The sequence below is a fragment of the Phoenix dactylifera genome, chromosome 15 (genome assembly GCF_009389715.1).
Source record: "Phoenix dactylifera cultivar Barhee BC4 chromosome 15, palm_55x_up_171113_PBpolish2nd_filt_p, whole genome shotgun sequence".
Taxonomy (NCBI): domain Eukaryota; kingdom Viridiplantae; phylum Streptophyta; class Magnoliopsida; order Arecales; family Arecaceae; genus Phoenix; species Phoenix dactylifera.
The window spans coordinates 5,976,718-5,988,285 of NC_052406.1; the positions used below are offsets into that span (position 1 = coordinate 5,976,718).

Genomic DNA, 11,568 nt, shown 5'->3' on the forward strand with positions numbered 1-11,568 from the left:
TCTGGTGGGTGGTTTCGGTTTATACAATTGAGAAGCGAACGACCAACGGAGCATGCTTAGACACTATTGAGAGGAGGCGTCAAGATCACGATAGATTTGATCGATTGGAGAAGGAGATAGTTGATTTAGTGGTGGAGTTTACATGTCTAGCAGAATCAATTAAGGGCCAGCTATTCAATCATGGCAAAGCATCTACTTCAACAAACTCTAAAGCAAGGTTCTAAATCCTGTGGGATGGAGGCATCGTGCTTTCTCCATGGAATGAGAGGCCCCGCTATCCAGTCCCGTCTCGGCAGTAGCCAGTCCCGTCTCGACAGTAGTCCCGGTCATGCATCTTGATAGATATCCTTCATCTCTCTCCCCTTCTTTCCTTTCTTTTTCTTTTTTTGTTATTTCTTTTCTTGTTTTCTTTCTTTTTCTTCTACCTTTCTTTTGTTTCCTTTTCTTTTTCTTATCCCTTCTTTCTTTCTTTTTTTCCTTTTTCTTTTTCTTTCTCTTTCCTTTCTTCCTTCTTTCCTTCCTTTCTTTCTTTTTCTTCACCCTTCCTTTCTTTCTTTCATTTTTCTTCTTCTTGTTTCCTTTCACTTTTTCTTTCTCTTCATCTTTTCTTCCTTTCTTTCTTTCCTTTTCTTCTTCTCTCCCTCCATGGATGGGTTTCAGACTCCCAACACCGTCCTGGTCCGTTTTCTCATAGGAACATGACGGAATGGCCAGGACGCCCCCTGTCCCGCCGGGACATAAAACCTTGCTCTAAAGTTCGACTAGAGATCCACATAGGTAAGCATCTAACTCGTCACACCATACAATTTTAGAAGATAATAGAGATCGGGTTCCTCATAGGGATCATCTGCTGCATTCTATACCTACTTTGGGTGTTTTGGGACAGCAAAATATGGTATCTAAATTTTCATGATAGCACGATGCTTGATTCAATTACAAGGACAGTGGGTGTTTGCACATGAAGAAGGGGGACAGCAAGATGCTTCTTATGTTCCTGTGGTGTCAGCTCATCATGCTTATTGTCCTCATCAAACTTACGATCCCTCCTTGGAGGTTGAAAAGGAGATTAAGCTTCAAGTGGCCATTTTTTATGGAGGTATGAATCCCAAAAGCTTTCTTGATTGGATTCCTAGTTGTAATCAAATCTTTTCATGGTATCATCTGCGTGAGAAAGGAAACGTTCAATTTGCTGGGGAAAAATTGAAGGGCGTTGCTCATATTTGGTGGAATCGATTGCAAGAATCAAATCGATACATTGGTCGAGGAGAGATTGCTATTAGTTGGAGATGAAAGATCACATAGGCAAGAGTGTTCTTCCTGTTGACTACACCCCACAATTGTACATCAGATTCCATCAGTTGCAGCAAAAAGAGAAGTCTCTGACGGCCTGCACTGAAAAGTTCTTTGAATTAGCCTCTAGGACAGGTATCGATAAGACTATTACATCCTGGCGGCTTAAAATCATGCAGGGCTCAGAGTAGGAATCTGGGATGAACTTGTTGCCCAAAAGTCCTGGACGGTAGAAGATGTCTGCAAAGTTGCCTTGCAGATAGAAGAAAAATTAAATAGAATGGGCTGAATAAAAAGATGATGAGATGCCAAAGATAGATCTTGAAGGTGACAAAGGAGATGAAGTTTTATTTATCCACAGATTGTACACAGAAAAACAACAGGAAGGGCTTGATTGGAGGTGGAACAACATATTCAGAATGACTGATACTTGTCAAGGGAAATTATGTGGGCTAATTATTGATTATGGCAGCATGGAGAATGTTGTCTCCTCTGAACTTGTGGAAAAGGTAAATCTGAAAATAGAATGAATAGAGCATTCATATCAGCTGGCATGGCTGGACAATTATGATAGAGTTGTTGTGAGGATCAGTGTTTGTTGATGTTTTCATTGCGGCATGACTACATTGAAGAGGTTCTTTGTGATGCTGTTCCAATGTCTGCAACCCATGTTTTGCTAGGGAGTCCTTGAATGTTCAATAGGAAGGTCAATTATGTTGAATACAACAGCACCTATTATTCATCTATAACAAGAAGCAATTGATCATGCGTCCGTAGAAGCTGGAAGCAGCACTACTGAAGCACATGAGTTTAGGACTTGCATGAAGAATGATCCGAAGTGTAGGAGATGGAATTTTTGGGCCTTATCCTGAATGCTAAACCAATTCAGCAAAAATTCAAGCTCAAGGGCGATCCTATGTGCAGCGGAAGCAAATTGGTGCAGCGAAGAAGCCAAAAGAAGGCTAAAAGTACCCCACTTGCTGTTCAATGGTACTGTTCATGCTACAGGACTGTGAAAAATATTTGGTTCAATTTGGCGTCTTTAGTCACTACTTTAGTTTGTTTCTGTTCTTGTTTGTGAGTCCTATTTGTTGCTAAATTGTAGATCAGCTGGTTTTGTTCCTAAGGGTTTTAGTAGTTGTTGGATTGGTTTATTTGCTTTTAAAAAGAATTCTAATAGGGTTAGAATAGGGGGTTGGCTGAGCCGCTGAGGTTAAATAATTGTGGAAGCTGCTGGATAAACACGAAGGGATTGCTTTATTTATTCTTTGATTGAACAGTGGCCAAAGGCCTTCTTCTTTCTCCATTCTCTTCTAGTCTACTTCCTGTTTATCCTCTTTTCTATTCTCTATTCTCCACAAAATCTTTGCTTTTTTCCCCCTCTCTTCTCCACTGATTGCGCATTTAGTTTTCCACAGATTTTCAGATCTGAAATTTGATCTGAACCTATGTACCTTGCTGTAACCTCTAATCCAATTTGAGGTTACATCATGACGCTTGCGAGTTGTAATAAACTTACATAACCATAACCATAAGGTCCATAACTAACCATCAATCCTTCTCTCAACTATTTGTTGTCAGCTTTATGAATCATCATTTTCCAATAAGTCCTATTTAGGGCTGTCTCTAACATTATTTCAAGCTTTTTGATATCCTTTCAATTTTGGTATTCAATATCTACCTTGCGAATACTTCAAATCATGGTTTCCAAAATTACTGAAATGGGATAGTATGACGGGTACTATACCATTCTGGCACAAGACCAGCATTGGTGCCAGGACATTAAAATTGTTCTACTTGTAAGTACCAGCTGTACTGGTCTGTACCGGTGTGTATCGGTGATAGTGTACCGGTCAATATGGATGGTTTTTCAATTTTTTAGAATATATTAGTTTCGGTACATACTGTTAGTACTTAGTACCTTGACCGTATTGATACCATACTATTTTGATGAAAAAATGGTGCGAAATTCAGTACCTGTATTTAAAATTGTGCTTCAAATTATCACACAAATTCTCTATTTTGCTTCATATATACTCTAATTTCATTAATATCAACTAAATAAGTGCTTATTGCAGATTTCTGTTTTCTTACTTATGTTGCACTAATACTTCAGTTTAAGTTATTTTTACAACATCTCAGGCTTCTATTTTCAAAGTTGACTAGCATTACTGCATGCATAACTTTAGTCATAATCATCAAACATATCCCAACTATTTGTGGTTGGTTCTGTGAATCATCATTCAGCAGGCATTCCTATATATGGTTATCTCTGATATTATTTAGAAGCTAACAAGCAGAACAGGATGCCTCTGAGAGATTTCTGGTAACATTTTAATGTAGCCTTTGTGTTTGGTCAGATACCTAAAGGAGTGCAGCCAGGGCAACTTTTGGTTTTAAGAGGCAGAGGTATAAACATTTTCATAAAATGTTTTTATTTTTTCTTTCTTTCCTTGACATATTAAGAAATATGGTGATTTTGTCAGGATTACCAAAACAAGTTGGCTTAGTAGACCATGGCGACCAATATGTTCGATTCCGTGTGAATTTTCCATCGTAAGTTTTTGCTTATTAATCATTGATCTTTTTGTATTCTTTTTTGTCTCAGCAATACATATGGTTCTGGTTCATTCAACATGACTCAGTAATTTATTCCTTTTTGGCTAGCAAATAATAACAATTGATTCCCATTTTGGCTGATTATTTGGCTTATGTTCTTCCATGATTCACACTGTCACACACGAAATTTGAACCCAAACCTGAGCTTTGATACCACTTGTAGGGAGAAGATGCCTTTCTATTTTGTGTATTTATTGATGGGATGCTGAATTACAAAAATAAATAAAAGTATGCGCTAGGTTTCTACGGAAGAACCCTTTGATGAGAGGGAAAAATCGCAGGTGATGAGAAAATGAATCCATTAATCAAGTAAAACTGAGAATAAGGTTACCCTACTTGACTTCTATCTTAAGCTGATTGGTCATGCCTCGAGGAAAACACATTATGCAAAAAAAGTAGGACACAACACAGTAGTAAAGTAAATGAGAAAGTACTGGTGAGAAAGAAACTAAGGCATGGGGCCAGACTATAGTTGTGCCATTAGAAAAGCCAAGATGAATGACATGGTGGGTGGCAAAACTCCAGAAAGGAGAAACTAGAAAATCTCATCCAATAACCATAAAGATATTTGTTCCCTTCTCTCTCCCTCCCCCCTTTTCTCCCATACTTTCCCTGCCCTTAGCATGTGCTTCAAGCCTTCAACCTAGTTCTCATAAGATGAGTTGTAATACTTCATTAAAACCTCTCTTTCTCCTAATTGAACTCGGAAAGGAGAGGACTATGGAATTAACTGTGAGAAAGCAATAAAGGAGGGCCTAAACTGGGCTGGCTCCCCCTTAATATAGGCACATTTGAATGGTTAAGTAAAGAGGAAGGTTTATGCTAGCATCAAATGAAGTTGTAAGAAAAGGATATTAAAAAGCTTTCAATAGCAATAGAGGTAGCCGTTAATTATGGCTTTAAAAGTTGGCTTGGGGTGTACTGGCTTCTGGCTAGTGGTTGGTACAACATGTGTCAAGCTATGCCTCGCCGAAACAAAAAGAAAAGGAATTAGTTCCTTTTCAATTAAAAATTAATAAAAGAATCCACAGGTGCCATGCTAACCCAATGCCTGGCGCTGGTACCAGCCTGGCATAGTACATGCTGGCTGCAATGGTCCAACACTTGAAACCATGCTATTACTAGGAATGATTGGCAAGTGTGGATTCAGAGCTTACACTCAAATAGTTGAAAAAAGATTTGATAGTTATGATCATTTTGCATAAATAATTAATACATGCATGCACTTATTAAATTCTTTATTCAATGACTAGTGGTATTCATAAGCACAAAACTCCTAATGAAACTCAGAATAATATAGCTTACAGTAAACTTTTTTTTACCTTATATTTTAGAAGTGGTTACAAAATCTGATGTGATTACATTATCAAAACAGTGGTTGTTTATTAAATGCTCTTGAACCATGTTCCTCAAGTCATTGTCATGCATGATCAATCGGCTCTACATTGTGTCTCATGGCTTTAGCATTTATTGAAAAAAATATCTAGGTAGACATAGAAATGTCCCTTACTCTTCAAATAGCTAACTTAGTTGAAAGTATGGTATGCTGAATTGGCCCGTACCGGCCGGTTCAGCACGTACTAGACCGGTCCGGCACGTACCGGACTGGTCCGATTCAAGCGTGGAAAGCAGTTCCGACCCCAGTGGGGCTGGAACTGATCAGTACGGTCGCGTACCGGTGCGAATCGATCCCCGTATTGTACCAGTATTCGCAGTGGTACGCACGTTGGGAAGCGCACCCGCGAGCGCTGCCCAGCGTGCCGCGCGTGGTTCCCTACGATGGGCAGTGCAGGGCACGCGCTGGGAACCGCGCAGGTGCGTGGCCCTACGGCACACAGGTTCAAAACCGGTACCGTACCGGTCCGGTAGGTGACCGATATGCCTACCGGTATTGGTACAGCATACCTTGGCTGAAAGAAATTTGATTTCTTGATTTGTTCTTTGAATAAACTTAATAGAAATATGCTTCCTAGCAACAAAATATATATGGTCTTTCTCATAAAGTTTGCTGACTATAGTGGGTATTCAGTTGTTCAATTTAGTATGTTGATAAAAGAATTATATGGTGCACAAGATTATTCCTGTTCAAAATATTTTGCTAAATTATATTTTCTAGCAAATCATTTTCCTTCACAGTTGTTTGACTCCAATTTTAAAAGATTATATAGAAATCATTCCTTTTTTTCGGTTAGTAAATGAGTTATGCCTTTTCATTATCTTTAGGTCAGTCAATGAACGTCAAAGAGAATTGTTGGAAGAATTTGCTAAGGAGGAAGCGATTCAAGAAAGCAGTGGATCAGCTGAAGGAAACAGGTAGGTTTTTCTATAACATTTATAAGTTCAAATTAGAACGTATGGGTCCTTATTGCTTCAAGAATATGATTGTTTTTTCATTTTTCTTTTAATTGACTATGATCATCATAGTACTAGTGTTATTTTTCTGCAAAGTCGTTTCCTTTGGATTAGTTCATGATTAGTTATTTACATGACAGGCCTTCTGATCAGTTCTAATTTTTTCCTTTAACATTGTATATATTATTTATAAAACCGTTGAATCTTCTACAAGTTTCAGTAGATGATTTTATCTTAAAACCTTAAATTTCTTCTAGATTCGAAACATTTAATTGTTGATTCCATAGTAATAGTCTGGGCAGACCACATGCTTCTTTTGTTAGTTTATTGGTTAATGTGTTTGGCTTTTATTTGTGTTCATTTTTGAATGAATATAATCCTCTAATAAATCTTCTCTTTATGATTGATAATATCTAATAGTTTGGCATGGGAATTTAAGAGAATACCAACTAAGAAAGAGACGCAATAGATGCACTTACATAATCTATAAATGTTGAAAAGACTTTTCCTATGATGTACAGGACGTCCTTAATCTACGCAAAATATGAAGTTTTGCAGCCATCTGGACAAGATGGGTGTGAGCAGAATAGATCAGTTGAAACTGAGACTTAACTTACAAAATGGTAAAACCTGCAAGAAAGTGTATGAGTTTGGTGGAAAACAAAAACCTTGTTGACTAAGACGTGAGGGCTAAAATAGTCATCATATGGGATAAGGATCGCCGAACCGGTAGCGGTCGGCATACCGGTCGGCATCGGTTCCGGCCGGTACCGGTTCGGACCGGTACCTTGGTTCGTTGTGGCCATAGCGCGCCACAGCGCAGAGCGTTGTGGACAAATCAGGCCACAACAAGCGTGTTGTGGTCAAATCAGCCATAATGCGGACGTGCTGTGGCAAAAAAAAAAAAAAAAAATTTGAACCGGTGCGAACCGACTAGTTTGCACCGGTTCCGTCTAGTACGCCTCTCGTACCGGCCGGTTCTGGCTCGGTAACACTGTAGTTCTGGTCCCACAACGTCGGAACCGTTTTGAATAGCGAACCGGACCGGTCGGCGCCGATACTGGTTTGGCATGTGCTGACCCGGCCGGTACGGGCTGGTTCAGGATACCTTGATTTGGAATATTAATTACCTATACCTGCTACCAAGGTGTTTGAGTACTAGTTCTGGCAAGCTCATTTTAGACCAAAGATTTCTTTTGTATGAGTTTCTTGCTTAAAGGAGAATATGGCCATGATTAGATCACAGAGACTTTGATTGGATGGCCAGATTCTGTTCTCCAAAGAGCAAACGAATGATATTGGCTTCAATTCAATTTTAAAAATAATGATGAAAATGGTCATTCATGCAGAGGTTCCATGGGTCATAACCCATTGGAAATAACGAGCATGTGAAGCTAAATTTGATTTAGTATGGCTTAACTTTTGCAAAGGCTGAGATCTAGTCTAATAAAAATCAAACAGCAAGGATTCATCCTAATCTCATTCAAAATTATGATGATTATAATTGACGCAAAGGAGACAGTCATTCCTGTGGCTAGAGATCATATTATTGTGGATTTGAGTAATGAGAATCTAGTTAAAGGGGCTTTGTCTCTTTAATAGTTTGATATGGCCCATAAAAGTTTTGATGGTTAAGATAAACTCTCATTATACCTTGAATTCAAACCTTCCATGCTCGCTTTGGGCCTGCTTCTGCCACTAAATTTTTATAGTATCGGTCCCTTTTGGTGAGAGAATGAAGGGTCAACATTTGTGCTTGAATGTATTGTCTAAGCTTCATGCGTATTCTACAGTTGCTGCTAACTGGTAAGGTCAAACAGCCAGAATGAAACCCAACCTTGTTCATATATTGGAGTTTAACTCTATCTGATGGCCACAGTGGATCACAATGTGAAATGTGAAGAGTAGGGTTTAACTAACTTGGTTCAGATAATGATCAATGCAGTTTAATTTGAAATGCAATATTTATGAAGAGGTAAGATCAATTGGAAACCTGTCAAAAGAAGGGTTTGAATTCCATCCAGCAATTATTTGAAGGGTTGGGGTTGTAAGAAATTAATTATTGCTACAACTGTCTTGCTGTTCATCAGATGGTCATGATTATATGTATTTCTATATTGAAAGAATGGGAGTTGCCATCATTTGACGCTTGATATCAAACTAAATGACCATGATACAACCCACGCATTTAAAAGGTATGGCCATGCCATAAATTAGAAGTAGAAATTCCAACATTTGGTCTCCAACTCAGGTGAAGGAAAGACCAAGTATTGTCTCAGGCCTGTCCTAACTATATTTGGCAAGGATTAAAGATGGACAAGGCCACATAGGAGGGCTTTTACCCTGCTAGTTGTAAGGAAGTGGCAGCCCTGTTCTTGTGAACTGGGGAGGTCGTCCATATAATCTTATTAAAAGGCTTCCTAGCTACTCTCTTGTTCTCCTGTTAGCAGATTTGCGATCAAACATAAGCTAACTTCAATAGTTGGTGCCAATAACTGATGGCAATATAATATCTCCAGTGATATGTGAACCATAGTGTTGCATGGTCCAAGTTGAATTTGGACAGATGTCAATGAGTACATCTAGGAGCTGTAGCTAAGTTTTCTATGAACCCAGACAGCACCTGCTCTAGTCAACTTTAAAAATGGTAACGTAGTCTTTAATCTTTGTCTATATTCGACAATGTCTAGTCACTAAAAACTGTCGTTTACAAGCTTCTTATGCTTCTCCTTTACAAGCAAGTAGAACAATCCTTTGATACTACTACTATGCGAGCGACTAGGGTCTAGTTCACTTTTAGAACAAAGCTGCCCTCATTTCGCTGCATGGTTAATAACTATCTGATTTTGTCATCAGACTTGATACAGGATAATTAGTTGCTAGATATTTATTTTTCTTGTCAACTTTCTTCTTCATAAATGGTAAAGAATAACCGATTGATAAATCATCAAAGCAGGTATAATTCTCCTGTAGCTATACTTGCTGAAATGTGGAAGGTCAAATGTCGCTATTTTTTAGTTATTCGTCTTACATCATTCAAGCTATCTAGCTATAATCAGGATGCAACTAAGTTACCTGGAGGAAAAATGGATGACCAATTATATTCATTAAAAAAGGCGGATTCCTTATTCTCACTCTATCATATACTTGTAATGATGATGTATTCACCAATTCAGTATTTCAAAACTTGAAGGCTCCCCTTTGCTCTCGGCTTTGTATGTTTTTGAAAGATGCCTGCAGAGGACTCTCAGTTATAGTTGTGAAATGGTTAATCCCCTCACTCTTCAGCTATCGTTTACTTTTGATGATGAGTATCCAACTGATATTTTCCCCACTGCATTTTCTCAAACTTCCAATACTCCATGCTTTAAATGCTTGCAAAGGATGCCTGCAAGAGGAGTTAGAGGTGGAAAGAAAACAATTGTATCATCTTGACTCCAAGATTTAGTTGCTATGCATTTAAAGAAGTTAGACGGATATAAAAATCAACTATATCACATTAGGCTGGTAAACACCTTCTCCAAAGCCAATTTGGTAACACAATCTAATTCACTGTAGAGCTGGCCATGTTTGAACCATAACCCCCAAATTATTACATTTTTTATATCAGATAGCTTCTGCTAGGCAAGACTTAGATCTTAGTTCATTTTGATTTCTCTGAGTCATAAATATGTATATTTTTCTCTTCAGTCCATGTTATGCTTTACAGGGAAGAGATTCAGATACCGGACTGCCAAGAAATAAACTGATCATCTTTGTCACCTGGATTATGTGCAGCTCCTGGACTCATATATACCCTCATTGGATATGTTTCAGACACTAGGATACTTGTCAAATTTCAATAGCAGCTTTTCGAAATTGGTCGAATTGGACTCCAACAATGAATTCAAACACATTATAATAATGTCAAAAGTTAGCTTTTGCTCTTTTTAGATTGGTCAAAGTGCAGGTATTAAAATAAATTTATAAAATATTAATTTTCTGAAATCTGGATTTTGATTAGGAAGTTTGGATGAGAAAAATATATATAATATCTTTTAATATTTTCTTTTATACCATTCTAATGTATATTTCAATTAAAATTATACTTTTTATGTATCCCTGAATTTCCTTTCTTTTACCTCTTACTGGGTTATATACACTTGGACATATGTCTAAATCTGATTCTCATGTCTGTGCCTCTGCATTTTATTACATTGCAACACTAGGAAAATTTTGATAGCATTTTGTTCTGGTTTGATTCCTGCAGATCATTTACTATATAATGATGTTTATGAATGTAATTAAGATGTTGGAAATGGATAACAGGCTTTATCAGAAGCTATCTACTGGTTGAACTTACAGGTGGCTGCAAATAATCGATCATCTGACTGGTCCCAAGTTCATGCTTGGCATCGCCTTCCTGCTGTTGCTTCATTTGCTTCTGAGCAAAAGTGTGAGCTAAGTGCTGATATATAAGATGACAGACGAGCACATGCAATGGAGACAGGTAGATGTGGTCATATTCTACCCAATTGTTTATACATTAGAGATATTCCTCCTTGGCTGGTATACATTTCTGCTAGGCAGTGTCATCAGCTAAGTCACAGGATTTCAAGGAATCTTATCTTGCTGGACCTCAGGAGCACTCAAGTGTCATCTCATCATTGTTTCATGTATAATTATTGGGGCTCAACAGAGAGCAAAGCGAATGTGGGGATTTCACTGAATTGACGGATTGAAATCCTGTCCGCTTTTCACCAAATCGGCCTTGGAATGGATGAGACATTGATCAGCTGACCTCTTCCTTTCCTGCTAGAGTAGGAAGGCTTTCCAGAAAGACCGAGAAAGAATTCTGATGAGTTTGGTAGAATACCAGATTGTACCATGCATACTGCAAGTATAGCACAATAACATCCATATGGAAAAATACTAGTTTTTTTTCTGCATGAACTTTCTTTATTGCGGGAAGTTAAGGACATGAACAGGCTACTTATTGGGAGATCTAATGCTCCAGTGTTCTGCAGTAAATCAGTATTTTTTGTTCTAATATATTTTTTGCATAGCTGGAGCACATGCAATTTGATGTAAAAAATTGTCAGAACTCGTCGATGTCTCTGTGACTACTACATTTATTAGAGGTCATGGGTGGTTATGTTGCTCTGCGAAATCATTCTCCACCCTCTGTTGCCTTGTTGTTTGATGTAATTAAACAACTACTAACTGGTGTTGAGCATGCGATGCATCATGAAATGGCTGTGATGCCATATTACTTGGGTTTTGAATACGCATGGCCGGTGTTGACTGTTGAGGGACTGCAATATCCGG

General features: G+C 38.2%; 1 protein-coding gene across 4 annotated transcripts in view; it reads left to right on the forward strand.

Moving 5' to 3' along the window:
* Window positions 1-11,344, forward strand: part of LOC103723171 (chaperone protein dnaJ 1, mitochondrial) — a 33,041-nt gene extending 21,697 nt beyond the window's left edge. Inside the window, exons 16-20 of one of the 4 annotated variants that reach the window (XM_026799997.2) lie at window positions 3,651-3,699; window positions 3,777-3,846; window positions 6,133-6,222; window positions 10,606-10,750; window positions 10,851-11,344. In XM_026799997.2, coding sequence (XP_026655798.1) covers window positions 3,651-3,699; window positions 3,777-3,846; window positions 6,133-6,222; window positions 10,606-10,705 — 309 coding nt within the window. In that variant the 3' untranslated portion in view covers window positions 10,706-10,750; window positions 10,851-11,344. Of the gene's footprint in view, window positions 1-3,650; window positions 3,700-3,776; window positions 3,847-6,132; window positions 6,223-10,569 lie in introns of all 4 variants that reach the window. The other 3 variants (XM_008814002.4, XM_008814003.4, XM_039134212.1) reach the window with 3 other exon arrangements.
* The last annotated feature ends 224 nt before the right edge of the window (window positions 11,345-11,568 follow it).